At 60.1% G+C, this 17,404-nt stretch overlaps 1 protein-coding gene and 1 long non-coding RNA gene across 2 annotated transcripts; one reads left to right on the forward strand and one right to left on the reverse strand.

Annotated features, from left to right (window-relative positions):
• Window positions 1-119: 119 nt before the first annotated feature.
• P4HTM (prolyl 4-hydroxylase, transmembrane) lies at window positions 120-14,222 on the reverse strand. Its single transcript, XM_002713350.6, has 9 exons — window positions 13,599-14,222; window positions 13,318-13,399; window positions 5,094-5,284; window positions 4,205-4,301; window positions 2,691-2,853; window positions 1,962-2,147; window positions 1,241-1,331; window positions 930-1,053; window positions 120-532 (listed from the first exon to the last, which is right to left on the reverse strand). The coding sequence occupies exons 1-9, from the start codon at window positions 13,917-13,919 to the stop codon at window positions 312-314; spliced, it is 1,476 nt and encodes a 491-aa protein (XP_002713396.4). The 5' UTR covers window positions 13,920-14,222; the 3' UTR covers window positions 120-311.
• On the forward strand, window positions 13,308-15,692 carry LOC138844101 (uncharacterized). The gene is made up of 2 exons (XR_011379542.2): window positions 13,308-13,438; window positions 15,507-15,692. It is a non-coding gene; the product is annotated as an uncharacterized LOC138844101 (long non-coding RNA).
• The last annotated feature ends 1,712 nt before the right edge of the window (window positions 15,693-17,404 follow it).

The following is a 17,404-nucleotide window of genomic DNA, read 5'->3' on the forward strand; positions in this document are numbered from 1 at the left end:
CTGCAGAGGGGCCGTCCTCGCCCGCCCCCTCACGTGACGCCCGCGGAGCCCTCGCTGCTGGCGGCCAGCTCCGCCTGGCCTCGCTCCCTCCCGCCCACCCGGTGCTTGTGAGCCCTGCGCCCCGAGGTCGTGTGGTTTTATTTGACCGGGCAGCATGGGATCTGTACATAATAAATAAATGGGTATAGGAACTGCGCCGTCATCGCAGGTGGAGGCGAGGATGGGGCAAGACATGGGCCGGACCCTTAGTCTGTAGCAGGACAGGGGGGAAAGCCGGCTTCCGACCTTGGCCGGCAGGGCTGACCCTGCCCTCAGAGCTCCACACGGGCATCGCGGTAGGCCCGGTCCAGGGCCCACTCGGGCTGCGAGTCCGCGCCACCTTCCCGGGCCAGGCGCGCCATCTCCTGCTGGAATAGCGCCTGCCGCGCCCGGCTGGGGTCCACGTTGATCCAGTTGTTGGCGATCCACTTGGTACCGCGTGTGACCAGGCAGCCCCCATGCAGCGAGTAGTCGTCCACGTCGCCCACCCAACCTAGGAGAGGGGTGCCGTGAGCCAGCGAGGGGTTGGGAGGGACTCCAGGCTGGGGCAAGGGAACAAGGCTTCGGGTTGGCTAGCAAACACCTGAGGGCCAGCACCTCGCCCTTTGAAACTGCCGCCCTTGCTGCGGGGGCTGTCCACAGGCCTTCCCAGCCTGAGTGCCCAGCTCCAAGCAAGGAAGGCTGCAGCATCAGGGAAGGACAGGGTTGTGCTAACCGGAGAAGGCACTCGGAGCTGGGGCAGCCTGCAGGAGTCCTCTGGGAGGCACAAGGACAGCAAACCGCTTGGAGGGCCGCCAGAAACAGCATTCCAGGATGGCGCGGCGGGGCAGGGAGCTGGCTAAGGGGAAGCTGCTCTCAGGGAATCCCTTGGGCTGGCCACAGGCTCTCACCTTGCCCGTCAGGTAGGTAGTTGTACCAGAAGACTGCCGTGCCCTGCCGGGGCTTGACACGCAGGTTCCCCTTGTCACAGTGCCTCCGGGTGTCACGGAGGTCCACGTCATCCTGAATCAGACTCTGTGGGCAGTGCAGTGTTGGGTCTCCAAGCTGCCCCCGCCACACGGCCAGGAGCCCAGGACAGGTGGCCAGAGGGAAACCAGCAGGATATGCCCCGAGGACCACTTGGGCCTTCATCCCAAGCCCAGAGGCGTTTGTGCTGCAAGGCACTGCCAGCCCACAAAAGCAACGGCCCTTTGGCCCTTACCATTTCATCGTAGGTTCTGTTGTCTGCTACGGGGAAGACGGTCTCACCCCCACCGGTGACGTTGTTCAAATAAAACAGCACTGTCATGTAGCTGTAAGGCAGGGGGGCTGCTGAGCGGGTCCTCAGCTGGGGATGCCCCCTAGGGCTTACCTGTGGGCAGGATACGCTGCCCTGGTTCCCTGGAGCCACTGGGACAGGTGGGGGTGGGTGACGACAGGGCAGGCCACTGCCGGGATGTCCCTAGCCCCTCCTTCTTCCCACACACCCACTCATTTGCTGTGTGTCACGGTGTTTTGGGGGGCCCGAGATTCCAGGTGCATTTAGCTAAATCGCTGGGCCCTGAGCAAGGGCCCAGCTGGGACAGGCAAGTCAGTAGACCTGAGCCAGCACAGCCACGCCAAGAGGAGAAAGCTGCCTTCGTGCTTTGGCAGGGGAGGGGGCACGGCTGCAGAGGGCGAAGCTGAGACGTGGCAGAGGAGTCGAGGTTAACACCTGGGCCGGGGCACAGAAAGAGCTGGTGGCCCAGCCTCGCCCTTGTTTCAGAACTCTGGGCGCAGGTTTCAGCCTGGGAGGCCGCCTCAGTCTGCGCGGACTCAGGTGGCCATGATGACTGGCAGCCAGCCCATGCCTGCACCTGCTAAGTGACCTGGGGGGGGGGGGACCAGGTTGACCCAGTACTCTCCTGGCCGCTTGCCGAGGGGCATGCCCGCAGGGTACTTGCCGACAGGAGGTCTCGAAGGGGACGGACTCGTTGGCTACCAGCTTGGTGTGGGAGCAGACGGTCTCCGGGTACACGGGCCCGCTGTCCACGTGGGCGTGGTAGTGGCCTCCCTCGCCATATCGCACGACCTGCAGTGGCTCGCTGAGCTCCACAATCTCAGGCGCCAGGCGAGTGAGGCGCAGCACCCTGCCAGGCAGAAGGCACTCAGGTGCACAGCCTGATGCACAGTGGTGGCCTGAATGAGCCCGCCACGGTGGGCCCCGGGGCCTGCCATGAGCTCTGCCCCTGCCCGCATCCCCTGGGAGCCCCCTTGAGCCATCTCAGACTGGCCCTGGCCTGTGAGATCGGGAAGCGATTACTCATGCTGGAGACGCCCACCAGGTGGGACAGATGAGATTTCCACTAAATTGGCAGACTGGGAAGGTTGAGGCCCTCCCCCTAGGAAGGAGGGTATTTATCTAAAACCCCTGTCTGCTCAGGGGCAGAGATAAGGGGGTCTCTTCTCCAATTAGCAAAGAACAAATGATTTCTTTCTAATCTCAATTGTATTTTGTTTGCCCACATCTCAGACTAATTTGCCTTCGTTAATTGCCTGTCTTTCAGAGGGCCCCCATCCTGGTCTGACAAGTGGAACTTAATCCCAGGCTGGTTAATCAGTTGTGTCCTCTCAGCCGGGGCTAAGGATTCTGGGGAGGCCCTGCCCCAGCTAGGACGGCCCCAGGGGCTCACCTCTGGCGAATGGCACGCATGACGTGGTGGGCACCCTCACCCTGGTACAGCCACGTGTGGTGGCTGTTCCGCACCAGCTCACTGGACTCCGCCTTCTGGCTCCTCATGTACTTGTGGAAGTCCCGAAGGTCCATGCTGGAGAACTCCTGCAGACTCAGCACTCCTGCACAGGGCGCCCGCCATCACTGCCCACCCGCCCCGCGGAGCCACGGAGGCAGGCCGCACCGCCTCCCCGCTCCCCACCACCCCAGGGGAACCTGGCTTCTGTCATACCAGGCTCTCAGGGAAGACCCAGAGTTTGTTTTCTCAGTTTAAGGGCTGTTTTGGCCCCCCAAAAGAAGCAGCCCAACTCCAACGAGAGTGGCCGGAGCAGGGTCTCCAAAGGAAGCTTGAGCCACACAGCCAGGGCCCCGGGCCCGCGAGCACTCTTGGCCCCCGAGTCTGGCCCGGCCGATCGCCACAGTCCAGCACTCAGGAGGGAACAGCCAGGCCTGGGTGTCGTCAGGGGCTGACCACCAGGCAGTGCAGGCCAGTCAGCCCCTGGCAATCTCTCCTGACCTCAGGTCGTGGCCTGGGTGCAGCCAACCTGGCCAGGACTGTCTCCTGGGTTAGCAGTCCACCTTAGCCAAGAAGGCCAGGCTGTTCCCCCAGGTGAGAAGTCTTCTGGACCACGGAGCAGCGGCTGCATCCCCCTGGGGGTCTGAAAGAGTAGCTGGTGCTACATCCTGGCTGGCCCAAGGAAGACACTTGCCTCCCTTTGGCCCAGATTCTTCTGAGAAAGGGGGACATTCAAGGGCTGTGGGCTTGCCATCAGCCCTGTACTGGGGGCAGTAGCAGTGTGACAGTCCTCCAGCCACAGGGCCCACCCATTTCTTCACTATGGGTTCAGCAGCCACAAGGCCATCCTTCCAAGTCCTGTCTGACTGCTGTTTCCTCTTCATTTGGTCCAGAATTCGGGCATGAGGGTGCTGGCCACAGCACCTCAGAAACCTCTCGTGTGTTGTTAGCAGAGGGGGGACCATTTGCATGACAGCTCCGTTTCCTGCAGCGGTCAGCAACGTTAGCAACACTACCACTCTCGGTGCTTGGGCATGAAAACACCAAAGGGTGGCCAAAGGCAGGCCGAAGAGCCCTAGCTTGCAGCAGGGAGGTCGTGGGAGCAGACCCGACATTGGCTGGGGGCATGGGGTGCAGCAGGGTGAAGAGCCAAGCTCAGAGGCCGAACTGTCCCCTTGCTGCCACTCCATCACTCTGCCCTCTGCCAACGAGCAGCCCTATACCCATGCCACGGACTCTAGACTTTTTCTGATGAAGTCCAAAACGTCTCCATGGTCTGCGTTCTAGACTGTCACGATCTGCTTCCCGGGCCGGGGGCCAGGCTGCGTCCTCACCTCCTCAGCTCTGGCCACCACAGAAGCTGGGCGCAGGGGCTGCTTAGCTGGGGAGAAGGGCCAGGCACCTGGGAGTGGACGGGCAGCTCCCAGCGACAGAGCCACGGAGCAGTGTGAGCTCACCGTCACCATCGGGGTCAGCCTTGATTGCCGCGTACATCTCCTGAATGTTCTCGGGAGTCATCCACCGTCCACTTCCCAGGCGAGTCTGGGCCAGGACCTAAAGCACGAGAGCGTCCCTCAGTGGGGCGAGCCCAGCGGTGGAGAGCTACCAGGGCACCGATGGCCCGCCTCCTGCTGTAGAGCTACGGGCTGAGGTGGCAGCGTGTGGGTGTGAACACAGGACAGCGGCCAAGGTCCTTGGGCTAATGCGAGGGTAGGCAGAGTAGTCCAGAGGTGTCTCGGGAGGAGGCCAGGAAGAGGGTCAAGAGGCCCAGGGGACATCTGCAGCCCCCACAGGGAGCACGGCTGACTTCCTGGAGGCAGAGAGGAGGAGACCTGTGTCACATTCACAAATCCCAGGGCGGGGGAAATTGCTCAAGGCCTGCCTGTGCAGGAGGGACACGTAGGGCTGGGGGAGTCCTGGCCAGGGCACCCAGGCCCCTGAGGAAGACCAGGCTCAGTGGGGTGAGAGTGACCCCCCAGTCTCCTCTCAGAAGCCCGGGTGTGAAGGGCAGACCGAAGGAAATGCAGACAGCAGGCCACTTCAGAATGGCCATCCCATCCACCAGGTGTTCTGTGGGGTCCCGGCCATGGTAGCAAGCAATGCAGACCACAGATGTTAGCCACTCAACACACTGTGGCCATAAACTCCACCATGTCCAGATGGCGTCTCTTGCCATGCTTGGGGTCCCGTGGAGGAGGGGAGACCCTGGGCCTGAGGCCAGGGCATGCCCAAACAAGCCTGGAGTGGCGTCTGACTCCTGGGGACAAGGTCGAGCTGGACAAATGACGTGGCTGCCACAGAGGTAAATCCGGGCACTCCCGCCCCATGGGATCCCGGGATCCCAACCTCACGGAGCTGCAGGCGACCATCGCGGTTCTGGTCCAGCAGCTGGAAGAGGTCCAGCTGGCTGAGCTGCAGCGTGCTCATGGCCTCCTCATACTCCTCGGTGGGCAGGATCTGGCTGCGCTGCAGCCCCTTCATCTGGGCCAGGTGGATGATGAGCCGACACTCCTCATCACTCAGGAAGCCGGGGATTTCTGCCAGGAGAGGTGGCGGGTGAGGCCAAGGGCTGAGCCAGGACGCTGGTGCGCCCAGGATCCTCCTCCCCGTCCCCTGGAGGCCCCCAGGTTGGGAGGACTTCACGCGGCCTTGGAGCGGTCAGAGTTGAGCTGTCCTGCAAAGACTGGTCAGTGCCTGCGATGTGGGGCCCCTCTCGATGACGGCGCCGCGCGTTTTCCAGGGGAGACCTGGGGGCAAGCGGGAGCTACGCTGGATGTGGGCTGCTGACCTCCGCTTCTTCCTGGGAATATAGGGGCGATGACGGCTGGCTCCTGCTTTAGCTTTCTTGCTTGTTAGCATCATTCAAATAAAAACAAAGCACAGGACATCGAATGCTTTAGGCCAGCCTGAGGGCCTTGCCCTCCGTTCTGCACGAGTGGGTGCTTGGTCACCTGACCAGGGCTGAGAGGTCAGTGGGGTAACTCAGAGTATCTTTTTGCTTTTGTTTTTTGGCAGATTGTGGTTTCTGAGAGGATGCCCTGGCTGTCCTTGGCTTTCCCCATTCATTCTGGCACAAACGTAGATGAGTGGCTACCCTGTGTCTCTGAGCCCCTGCATGTAAGAGTCACTTAGCCTACAGCTTGGTTCCAGGGGCTGGGTGCCCACACCCAAGGCACACACAGCGTGCAGATGCGGCTTCCAGGCTTGGGGAAGTTGGAATTCCAGCCTCACACTTCGGGGAGCCCCCATCCTAGCACTTCCAGGGCAGAAGCCTCGGTCTTGCTTCCTTCTCTTGTTCCGGGAACACAGGACTTCCTTGGGGGACAGGAGGTCTACAAAGGACCTGCTTAGAGGAAGGGCCACAGGCACAGCCACCTGCAGTGCGGGCTGCCCTTCTCTCAGTCACACTCCCAGCAGTCACTGGCAAGCAGAAGGAAGGGGGCATCCCAGAGCCAGGGTGAGAGCAGTTCTTAACAGACACCAGAGCCCAGGGCATAGCAGAAACCAAGGCAGCAGAGACTGCGCCGAGGCACTGCTCTGAGCACCTCGTATACATCAGCTTGTTGAACCTCACTCATCCTGGGAGCCCAAGAACCCACCCTGCCTACGGGAGAGAAAGCCAGAGAGCAGAGAGCAGCCACCGGCCGGAGCCGCTCAGGCCGTTACCCTCCAGGACCCATGCTCACCACCAGATGTGGCGTCCAGGTGAATATGGGATCCTGGATGTGATGACGCTGAGGACAGGACAACACCGCCACACACCCTCTCCCACTCCGGCCTGCACAACCCCCACGTGCAGCACGCCCAGGAAGGGTGTGGAAACAGCCATTAGGAGACAGCCCTGCTGCACAGTGGGGTCAGACCAAACTGCTGGTCAACAGTCATCTCTTGATTGCTCAACACATACAATTAAAAAAAAAAAAAGGCAAAGAGAGCCAGCCAGAAAAGGAAAACACAGGTCCAGGTTTCTTCAGTTTATTAGGCGCCGGTGATCCGCAGGCCCGGTGGAGGTGGGCTGCCAGCCTCTGCAGCCCCCTGTGGAGCACTAATCAAAAACAAACAGCCCTGTCAGCATGTGGGGGCCTGGCCAGGTGGGTCTCAGCTCCCGGGAGCTGTGCAAACACCTGCAGGGCCTCCTCCCGGAGCGCAGGCCCAGCCCTATAAAGCCCCGCACCACAGTTCACCGAGGCCAGAACAGAGAAAGTGAATGATGGAGCGAGGGCCGTGGCTGCTGCTGGTGCTGCTGGCACTATGGGGTGACAGTGCGGCGGGGGCTCCCTGGGGCCCCACACGGTGCATGCCCATTCCCCCAGCCATGGCACTGTGCCATGACATTGGCTACACAGAGATGCGGCTGCCCAACCTGCTGGACCACACCACAGCGGCTGAGGCCATTCAACAGTCGGTCAGCTGGCTTCCCCTGCTTGCCCGGGAGTGCCACCCTGATGCCCGCCTCTTCCTCTGCTCCCTCTTTGCCCCTGTGTGCCTTGACAGGTATGATGGGGGCTCCAAGGTGTGGGGGTGGAGGGACCCCTCCTCAGTCAGGGCCTGCTCTGCAAGTGCAGAGCACCAATCCTGGCCGAGTACCTAGCGGTGCTGGGTGCTGCCAGGGCAGGGGCAAATGGAGGATTGTCTGGTCAGAGTGATTCTGGCAGAGGGAAGCAGATGGCACGGCAGCGACAAGGGCAGTGGACAAGTAATGGTGAGCACATGGGGTTGGCCCCTTGTCTGGCCCACGGCCCGTCCAGGGCTCCTGAGCATGACGAGTGATCTGCGGGCAGCCTAGAGGCCTCAGGGTTCTCTCCAGGGAGGCATGGGGGCTCTGTCTGCCCAAGGGATCCTGACAAGAGATGGAGCCCAGGCCCCTCTGCAGGCCATTTCTTGGAGAGCCCAGAGCCATGAGGCGATTCCTCTTCCCCAGCCTAACCTACCCTGTGAGCCACAGCTCCCTGTGTGACAGAGCAAGGGTCCTTCCCAGAGCCTCTGGGTGGCCCTGTCAGTAGCAGCAAGACTGGGCTCTTCGAGACCTCGAGGACCCGGCCCCTGCATTCTCTGCCACCTCCAACCCTGGTCAGAGACTGCAAGACCCTGAAGGTCTTGCAGGATGAGAGGGAGGGCCCTGCTCTCTCCCTTGAGGACCGAGTGTGAGAGCCCAGAGGCAGGCTCTCCCGAACCCTGCAGGTGCTGGGTGGCCACAGAGCTGCAGGGTGAGGTGCACTGGGAAGCTGGAAAGAAGCCTGGGCTGGGGAGATAAGAAGGGCCTTGCAGAGGAGTACAGGGCTGGGGGCTGAGCACAGAGCGGTGGGGCAGAGGGAGAGCCAGGCTGCAGAGTTGTTGCTAGGCGACCTGAGTGTCGTTGCCTAGCAACTGCGGAGCGTGCCTCGCCTCGCGGCACTCTTAGGAGCACAGAGCACCCCCAGCTGATCTGGGTGACCAGCCTGTGGTTACGCTGCCCTCTCCTGCAGGGTCATCTACCCATGCCGCAGTCTGTGTGAGGCCGTGCAGGCCAGCTGTGCGCCCATCATGGCCTGCTACGGCTACCCCTGGCCAGCCATCTTGCACTGTGGACGCTTCCCTGCTAGCCATGGTCTCTGTGTTGGAGCCGTGGCCAGCAGCTCCCGCCTGGATCGCCCATGTGAGTCTCTGCACAGCTTCCCGGATGGTTTCCCCCTCATTCCCCCCACCCCTTCAAATCATTCTCCGAGGGGAGCAGGTAAACGGATAAAAAGGGGTCGCCAGCCGCAGGCGGACTCAAAGGGAGTACCAGAGAGGGGCAAAGCAGGAGGGCCTTGTGCTGACCGCCCACCGCCACCCCCACCCCCAGCGGACCCACTGCCTCACTTGCACCCTCCCCCACAGTGCCACAGGCCAGCTGCCGGGACTGCGAGCTGCAGGTCGCAGGTTCATCCAAGGAGGTCCTAGACACGTTCTGCACCAGCGACTTTGGTGAGCCCTGAGTGTGTAGCATGCGTGTCACACCCCTTCCAAGTGCCTCCGTTCTAGCCCCCGGCTCAGTGCAAACGTAAGAGGGAATACCCAGGTGCTATGCCAGGCTAGAGCGACAACATAAATACCTGTAGGACTATGGGATATTCCTAACACGACAAAAACAAACATAACAAAACACAGCTCATGTGAAGGGGGTGGCATCCCTACGAGCCGGATTCCAGGGGGGAGCACGAGGTGGGGGACTGGGACCCCCCAGGAGCCCAACTCATCACCCGACCCCTTTGATCCCATTCAGCAGTGAAGGTCAGGCTCTCCTGGTGCAACAGTACAACCTCTGGCCCCTGGGGCTGTGACCTGGACTCAAGACTAGAGGTGCTGAAGACGGGACCTCTGCCCCCCACAGAGCTGGCACCCACCCTGCGACGCTCGCTGCAGCTGGACGTCACGTGCGTGTACAACCTCCTGCGAGGAAGGCACACAGGGACCTATGTGTTGAGCGGGAAGGTGCAGGACCACCGGCTGTTGGTAACCACAGCCTATGCCTGGAGCCGAGGCCACCGGAATCTGCAGCTGGCTGTGCGCAGGTGGCACCATCACCAGTGCCAAGAATAGTGGCTGACCCTGGCCAGCAGAGGCTGGGACTTTGTAGCCACGGCCTCTGCAGTGGTCATGCAAACCATGTATGCTTCCCCACATACACCTAAAACCCTAGTGCAGAGAGACCAGGGCTCAAGCAGGGTAGAGGCCAGCTTCCATGAAAACTGCTTCCTGCCAGCCAAGAACACGGCAGACGCAGCCGTGTGTGCTGGGCAGGTGAGACCATTTTTCTGTCCTCCTCAGGCCTGGACAGGAGCCAAGCCAATGCCCTGCTACTGCTCACAGGCAGACACCCTACACTGCGTCTCAGTGCAGGCACGCAGCCTGCCAAGAGGCTGCTTCTGCAGCCCGAGACAGACTCAGTTGCACCTGCTGGGCATTTCCCGAGTTCACAGCTCTGCTGAGCCTCGGGCCCGTAACAGGGCAGGGTGTGGCGAGGTGGGCCACAGAAAACCGCATCAAGTTGCTGAGAAACTTCAATTCTTTCCCACCTCTGGGCCTCCAGTGTTTTCAAAAGCATGTAGTCTGATGCCACTGCCTCATTGTTTCTTAAGCTGAAAAAGAATACCTTCGGAAATCCTATGACAATGCAGTCACAATTTTTAAATAAATTGTTTTGTGTACTGATGGCAATGACTCATTTACTTTTAACAGTTAAGAAAAATGGATTAAAACTCTGGCTGAGGGACCAGTGCTGTGGCACAGCGAGTAAAGCCGCTGCCCGTGATGCCGGCAACCCATGAGTGAGTGCTGGTTCGAGTCCCAGCTGGTCCACTTCCAATCCAGCTCCCTGCTTATGGCCTGGGAAAGCAGCAGAAGATGGCCTAAGTGCTTGGGCCCCTGCTACCCATGTGGGATAGCACGTGGAAGAAGCTCTTGATCCAGCCATGGCCTTTGGGGCCATCTGGAGAGTGAACCAGTGGATAGAAGATCTCCCTCTCTATCTCTGTAATTCTGCTTTCAAGTAAATAAATAAATCTGTAAAAACAAAACCAAAAAATTCTGGCTGGCTCACTGCCAGTGCCCCTGCTGCAGTGGTAGAGGTGGAGGCCACGCTGCAGGCTCCTGGCTTCAGATTGGCCCAGCTCCAGTCACTGCGGCCATCTGGGGAGTGAACCAGCAGATGGGAGGCCTTTCTCTGTCTCTGTAACTCTGCCTTCCAAATAAATAAATACATCTTTAAAAAAAAAAAAAAAAAAAACTGGTCTAAGTGGGGTCTCTGAGGAGGGTGAATCTGAGCAGAGGCCTGCCTGGTCTCAGCCTTGTCGTGGGGAACAGTGAGCTTGGTGTGTGAGAACCTGGAGGGAATAAGTAGGGCCGGGGGAGTCTGGTGGTGGCCGGAGGTAAGGGCTTTGAGGCACCAAATGAGACCTAGGAGAGAAATGAGAAATCTTGGAGATTAAGGAAGGGAGTGACAAGATCTGATCTGCTGTTTAAAGACAGATGAGGGTGCAGTGAGTGGGGTGGGGCAGTGAGCCAGACATAGAAACGCTGTCCCCAGAGAGGGGACAATGACCCAGAAACGCAGCACTTCACTACTGAACTGAGCTGAACTGGGTGAGGTCCTCGGCTGAGTCTCCGTGTTCCGAATCCTTGGGAGATGGACAGAATCTGCCGGGAGCTCAGGCCAGTCCCCAGGGGCCGCACGCCCTAGGAGCAAGGGTGGGAAACAGGAGCCCTTCCCCAAAGACAGAAAACTGAAGGTTGCACGGGGCCTTTGCTGTGAGGTGGAGGGGTCCCCTTCCACAGAGATGGAGGCACCCTGGGGTAGAATCCAGCCGAGAGCAGCTGCGGAGTGAAGAACAACAGTGGGGACTGCAGATCAACGGGCGGACAGGCAGGCGGGCACGACAGACAGACAGACAGACACTGCCCCTTCTCAGACTCATCTACACACGGCAGTCAGGAACCGCCCAGCCTTGAACAGCCCCCGTCCGCCCCGCAGCTCCCCTGTTACAGCTGGGCCCGTCACCACCTCATCGCCCCAAGCAGCAAGCAAGCCCTAGCGCTTGCCGGGTAAAACCTGGGACGCCGCGTCCACCAGCTGCCTTGTGCCTAAAGCGTGCTGGGGGAGAGGAGGACGGCAGACTGGGAGAGTTGCCGGCGCAGTTGCCCAAATCTGAATGTGTCATCTGAGGAAGCAGGGGCCCATCTGCTGGCGTCCCCAGAACCAGTTCGCCTTTTGCCAGCTCTTGCCTGTTTCCTTTACATCTGCTCTTGGGCTCTTCAGTTCTAATTTCCTGCACGCTGGGGGTCTCTGGCCCCATGGCTCACTCCTCCTCACACGCAGCTGAATTAAACAGGGACCCAGGGAGAGAGCAGGGCTGGAGCCACGCGGTGTGCAGCAGGCGAGAGCCGTTCCCTCTGCTGCTCCCGGTCCCGGACGGTGCCTCGACCCCGGGCCTCCCACAGGGCCTGCTCAAGTCTCTTTCTCTGGGAAGCCCATCCTGACTACCCTCGGAAGAGCTCAACCCCAGGGAAATCTGCCTTGCTTGTTTGCAGTCACGTGTCACCATCTGGCACCCAGGGTTTGTTCACTCTTGTACATTCCAATGTCAGCTTCAGGGGTTTTGTTTTGTTGGGTTCCCCCTGCCCCATTTTTCTTTTCTTTTCTTGTTCAATGCTATGCTTCCAGCACCTATAATGGTACCTAGCAGACCTCCATGTCATGCAGTAGCAGTAAAAATAACAGGGCCGGTGTGTGGGGGCAGTGGTTAAGCTGCCCCTTGTGACGGAGGTGTCCCATATTGGAGCCCTGGTTAGGGCCTGAGCTGCTCTGCTTCCGCTCCCGCTCCCTGCTAATGCACCTGGGGAAGCAGTGGAAGACGGCCCAGGTGCTTGGGTCCCCGCTCCCATGTCAGAGGCTCCTGGCTTTGGCATGGTCCAGGCCCAGCAGTGGCAGGCATTTGGGGAGTGAACCAGTGGATGGAAGACCTCTCTCTGTCTCACCCTGTCTGTCTCCCACTCTCTCTCTCTCTCTCTCTCTCTCTCTCTGTCACTCTGCTTTTCAAGCAAATAAGTACTTACAAGCATAATAACAACCACCGCTTGTCAGGGCAGAACTGACAGCGTAAGTGACTTGCTCAAAGACAGCATCCTCACGGCTCCAGGCATAGCCCACAAGCAGGGAGTTAAATGCCCGGCTTTGGTCCCACCTTGCTCCCTAACACTGCCTACCCTCTCCACCCGCAGCAGCCAGGCGGGGCCCCGGGGTTCACGAGGAGGGGTGCCCCGCGCTGGGATGCATGAACTTACTCAGGGCAGGGTCCGTGGGGCTGGTGCTCTCACCATGATGACACGGGTGGTCTTCGAAGGGCTCTGGGGTCCTCACAGCCAGCACTGCGGCTTGTGTGCGGGCACCAGAGGCAGGCTGCCTGGGCTCTAACGTTCACTTCTGCGAGCCAGGCCAAGCCTCTGCAGCTCCCCCTGCCTCACTCTGTCACCCGCCGGCCCCAGGGTGGGAACTACATCCACCTCCGGGAGCGGGTCTAAGAACTGAATGAAATGACCACAGGGACACATGGCTCCCAACAGGGCCACTCTGCAAGGCTTTGCTCACTGTGAGAGAATCCCAGGGTACAGGCAGCAAACGCTGGGGCAGGCTGGCTGGGGGCACAGAGGGAGAAGCCCTGGGACAGACCCCTCCTCTCAGACCGCAGATGTACTTGAGGAGTGGGATATCTACCCGGACCCGGTTATCAATGACCTTCCCCCGCCCCCCCCCCAGATGGCCGAAATAACGCCAGCACTCAATGTCTAAAGATGGTGTCACTGCAGATTACACGCTTGCTCCAGGGCCACACCGCTCGGCCCTGCGACGAGGAAGGGCCGGCGGCCGCAGGGCTCAGAGCCGGGGTGGGCAGGGTGCCCCGAGAAGCTTAGGCTCATCCTCCGGACGGATAAAAGGGCTCCTTTGAAGCAGCCATTTTCAAAACATAAGTCACGTGGTCCACAGGAGCCCCGAGTTGGCCACCCAGCCGCAGCCCCCGGCCCTTACCGAAGAGCAGCCCCCGGGCGGACTTACCGAAGAGCAGCGGCTTGAGGCTGAGGGTTCGGATCAAGTGCTCCCTGTGGCTGACCAGCTCGACCTTCCGCTCGTGCCCCACCTAAGGGAAAGGCGCACAGCGGGCCGCTGGGGCTTCAGGGTAAGGCCGCCGCGTCCCGGAGCGCCGCAGGGGGGCGAGCGAGTGGGCGCGCGCGCGCGCGGGACCCCGGGTGGGCGCCACGGGCTGAGCCCGGTCCCCTCCAGTTCGGCCCCACAGGCCCTGGACCGCGGCGGGGCGGGGCGGGGGCGGGGGTCCTCACCTTGATGCCCTCAAGCCGGGTGAGGGGGCCCAAGGTCGGTGCGGGCCGGGGCCCCTGGGCGCGGCGCTGAGGCCCGGGGTCGGAGCTCTCGTCGCCGTTGCTGTAGTGCACGAAGAGCAGCAGCGCCAGCACGTTGCCCAGGTACAGGTGCACGAACACCATCAGCACCAGAAAGTAGGCGCGCGAGCAGATGCCGCGGGGCTTGCACAGCGGCCGAACCGGCGCGTCCTCACCGTCGCCGCGCCCCGGCGGCGCCCACCGCGGACTCGCGGCCTCAGGCCGCTGCTGGCCCGTAGCGGCCGCCGCCGCCGCCGCCGCCATGGCGCCCAGGTCGCGCGCGCGCGCCCAGGGGAGGGGCCGCGGGGGTGCCCGCGCTGCGCAGTCGCCCGGGCAACGGCCGCCGAGCCCGCGCGCCCTGCGGTCACTAGGAGACAGCGCCTGGGGATGCTGTGCCGCTCCGGCGGCGCCGCCCTGGCTCGTGCGCAGCTCGGCCTCTCTGCACCTCCGACCCCAGTCTGCACCGGGCCTGCGAACTGGGTTAACCCTAGGCACGGCCGTACTCTCCCCAGGGCAGACCCCCACGCCCACCCCGCAACGCAGATACAGATGACAGCAGCACCATGAAGGCAGACCCCACCGGGAGCTCCTCCGCTCCTGGGTCAGGACGCCCCCTCCCCTCGCAGAAAAGTGCGGTCCGCATTTTCGCCCTGCCTGGAACGGGGGAGGGGGGAAGAGGCAGAGCCAAGAGATGACTCAATCCTGCAGCGGTCCGGGGCTCCGCGGAGGCCGTGGCCGCGCACGTGACGCTGGAGTCGGACTCACGGGCTTTCTGCTGGGCGTTCCTGGAGGTCTGCATCTCCGGGGGAGGCCCGTGGCAGTCAGGCCTTAGCAAGTAGCTGCCCAAAGTGCGCGCGGGGTCTTCCGGGCGGCTGTGGCCCAGATTGGGACGGTCGGAGTGGGCTCTCCAGAATTCTGATATCAGGACGGTCAGCCCCCCCGACAGTACCTCGCACAAACACAACCAGTGCTGAGGCTGCGGGAACACGCCTTGCCGCAAAGCTGCCAAGCTTTGCAGGCAGGGACAGACACCATCACCTCAGAGGAAAATTAAACTCAGATCATCACCCAGAAATAGGGGCGGGAGGGCAGAGCAAGTGCGGAGGCAAGTCTGTGCTCTGCTCTTTTCTGGTACGGCTGTCTTCAGGTGGAGACGCACATGGCCCACGACAGTGACTGACCCCCAAGGTGGCCATGCGGACAAGAACACTATCAAGGCAGGCCCCACTGGCCTCTTCCCAGTTCCCACAGAGTCTTCTCTGTCTGGTCTCAGGGCAGGCCAGGAGCTCCTGCAGGCCTGCCTCCTGAGATTCTAAACACAACGCAGGTTTCACCAGCACCTTAAGCACATGGTGCATCACTCATCCAGCCACCCTCAGGGGCCATGTTGCCAATTCTTGAGGATACTGCAGAGAAACAATGTCCCACAGAAGGAGAGGCTGTGGACTTCCCGGGGACAGAGAGGAAGCAGGTATCAGTGAGAACTGTTGTGGCTTAGCTAAACCTGGGGTGCGAGCCAGGCACCACCAGTGTGCAGCATCCCGCTTCAGACGGAGTGGGAAGCGAAACTCAGGTGGCAGCCATGCAAGGGGGGAACACTCCCCTCCCCCCACTGCGTAAAACCTGCCAGGTGCAGAGGCGGAGGCAGTAAGGACCTGGTCCTTTTCTCCTAAAATAAGTTCCAAAAGAAATGTTTCTCAAATAGCTGGAAATTCTATTACCAATTTAGGACTGTTCAAATTGCCTGCAGCGGGGCTGGAGCTGTGGCATAGCAGGTAAAGCTGCTGCCTGCAGCACTGGCATCCCGTATAGGCCCCAGTTCAAAACTCCACTGCTCCACTTCCGATCCAGCTCCCTGCTAATGGCCTGGGAAAGCAGTGGAAGAAGGGCCCCTGCACCTTCATGGGAGACCCGAAGAAGCTCCTGGCTCCTGGCCCAGCTCTAGCCGTTGCGACCATTTGGGGAGTGAACCAGCAAATGGAAGACCTCTCAGCCTCGGCCTCTCTGCCTTCCAAATAAATAAATAAATCTTAAAAATAATTGCCTACAGCTTGTCTTTTAATTTGCTCCAGTTAGAAGTCTCAATTTCAAATACAGTAGTAAAACTTCCCAAAACCATAGGACTCTCCTACATTCTTCAATATGATGAATACAGAGCAACAGAATCACACCCAAGCCTTGGTTAGTACCAGGGATCTCGCTGCTTTTTGGTCCCGAAGAATCAATGTTGAGACTATTTCCTTCCAGACTTTAAAACAGCATAATTAGGTCAGCATAAAATTCTCACATACTTTAACCTATTTCCCTGAACTGAGTTAGGCTGCCAGACAGAGCGGCAAATAGGCTGCAAGAATCTCTCACCTCTATTCTATCCACCTGCTGTCCACCGTGGGAATTTCACAACCACATCACACAGCACCATTTCTTGGCCTTAAAAACCTCTGCTCCCGGCCGGCGCCGCGTCTCACTAGGCTAATCCTCTGCCTTGCGGCGCTGGCACACCGGGTTCTAGTCCCGGTCGGGGCGCCGGATTCTGTCCTGGTTGCCCCTCTTCCAGGCCAGCTCTCTGCTGTGGCCCGGGAGTGCAGTGGAGGATGGCCCAAGTGCTTGGGCCCTGCACCCCATGGGAGACCAGGAGAAGCACCTGGCTCTTGCCATCGGATCAGCGTGGTGCGCCGCTGCAGCGCGCCAGCAGCGGCGGCCATTGGAGGGTGAACCAATGGCAAAGGAAGACCTTTCTCTCTGCCTCTCTCTCTCACTGTCCACTCTGCCTGTCAAAAAAAAAAAAAAAAAAAAAAAACCCTCTGCTCCTTTTGATGCCATGGTAGTGCTGCCTCACCCGCTGGTACCCACACAGTAAAGTCTGGGGCTTGTGTCAATCCGTGTTCTCGTCTGTAACTGGACTTCCACGGTAGTTCCTAACAGCAAACATAATTTGTTTTGCCACTTACCAGCAGTGGCCAGTGGCCCTGGGTAAGTTGGTTTTGACCAGCTACCTCACAGGGAGACGGTAAGGACTGAGTGGGCCTATGCGCAACCACCATTAGTGATTGTCTTGCAGGAACATGAACTGCCCTGGCTTGTCGGCTGACAACCATGACTTCAGTGCCCAGAACAGAACCCAACATACAAGTGATGCTCAGCTGCTGGTGTTGAACCCTTGGGGGCAACATGGACAATCCTGCCACCAGACATAGCTAGAATGTGCTGTCTCCTCTTGTCGCTTTTTAGGATCATCAAGGGTATGGTGCAGACTCCATGGCACTCTTTTCCACTGATACTCAGAGGGGCAGCCCTGTGCATGGAAGGTCTGTTAGCCCCCGGCCATGCTGCTCAGGGAAAATATTCACTTGTGACCAGTTCCGTCTGTGTGCCCAGGGACTGGAGGCTCCTGGAGGATAAAGCCTGTGTATCTTTTTTAATATGATTTTTTTTTACATTCCATAAGGTTTTTTATACCCCCAAACACGGCTTTTTGTCCCAATTCATTTCTTCATAGACAGCAGGGTCCCTGTGAAGCCACAACTCCCTCTGCCATGCTCCATGGCCCCACCTCCCATGCCTGCTTCGGAGAGGCCCAGAGGTTTTCTGAATGGGGCCTGGGACACTCACATTAGTACCCTGCCACCATCCTGGGCCATCAGTGCTGAGCAGAATTTCAGCCTCCACCTGGCGACCACATACAGGTGCTCCCTCTCCAGGCAGCTCCAAAGGGAAGGTCCCTCATCTCACGCTCACTGGCCAGACCC

Source organism: Oryctolagus cuniculus, chromosome 10 (assembly GCF_051225735.1).
Source record: "Oryctolagus cuniculus isolate XC-2025 breed Fujian yellow rabbit chromosome 10, ASM5122573v1, whole genome shotgun sequence".
Taxonomy (NCBI): Eukaryota; Metazoa; Chordata; class Mammalia; order Lagomorpha; family Leporidae; genus Oryctolagus; species Oryctolagus cuniculus.

What these genes read in the sequence shown, in the direction of transcription:
- P4HTM (XM_002713350.6), bottom strand. Translation starts at nt 13,919, where the DNA reads ATGGCGGCGGCGGCGGCGGCGGCCGCTACGGGCCAGCAGCGGCCTGAG. An exon ending in CCCGGCTTGAGGGCATCAAG is followed by an intron (nt 13,400 to 13,598) that starts GTGAGGACCCCC and finishes CCTTTCCCTTAG; the next exon opens with GTGGGGCACGAGCGGAAGGT. An exon ending in CCCTTCGAGACCTCCTGTCG is followed by an intron (nt 1,332 to 1,961) that starts GCAAGTACCCTG and finishes CCTGCCTTACAG; the next exon opens with CTACATGACAGTGCTGTTTT.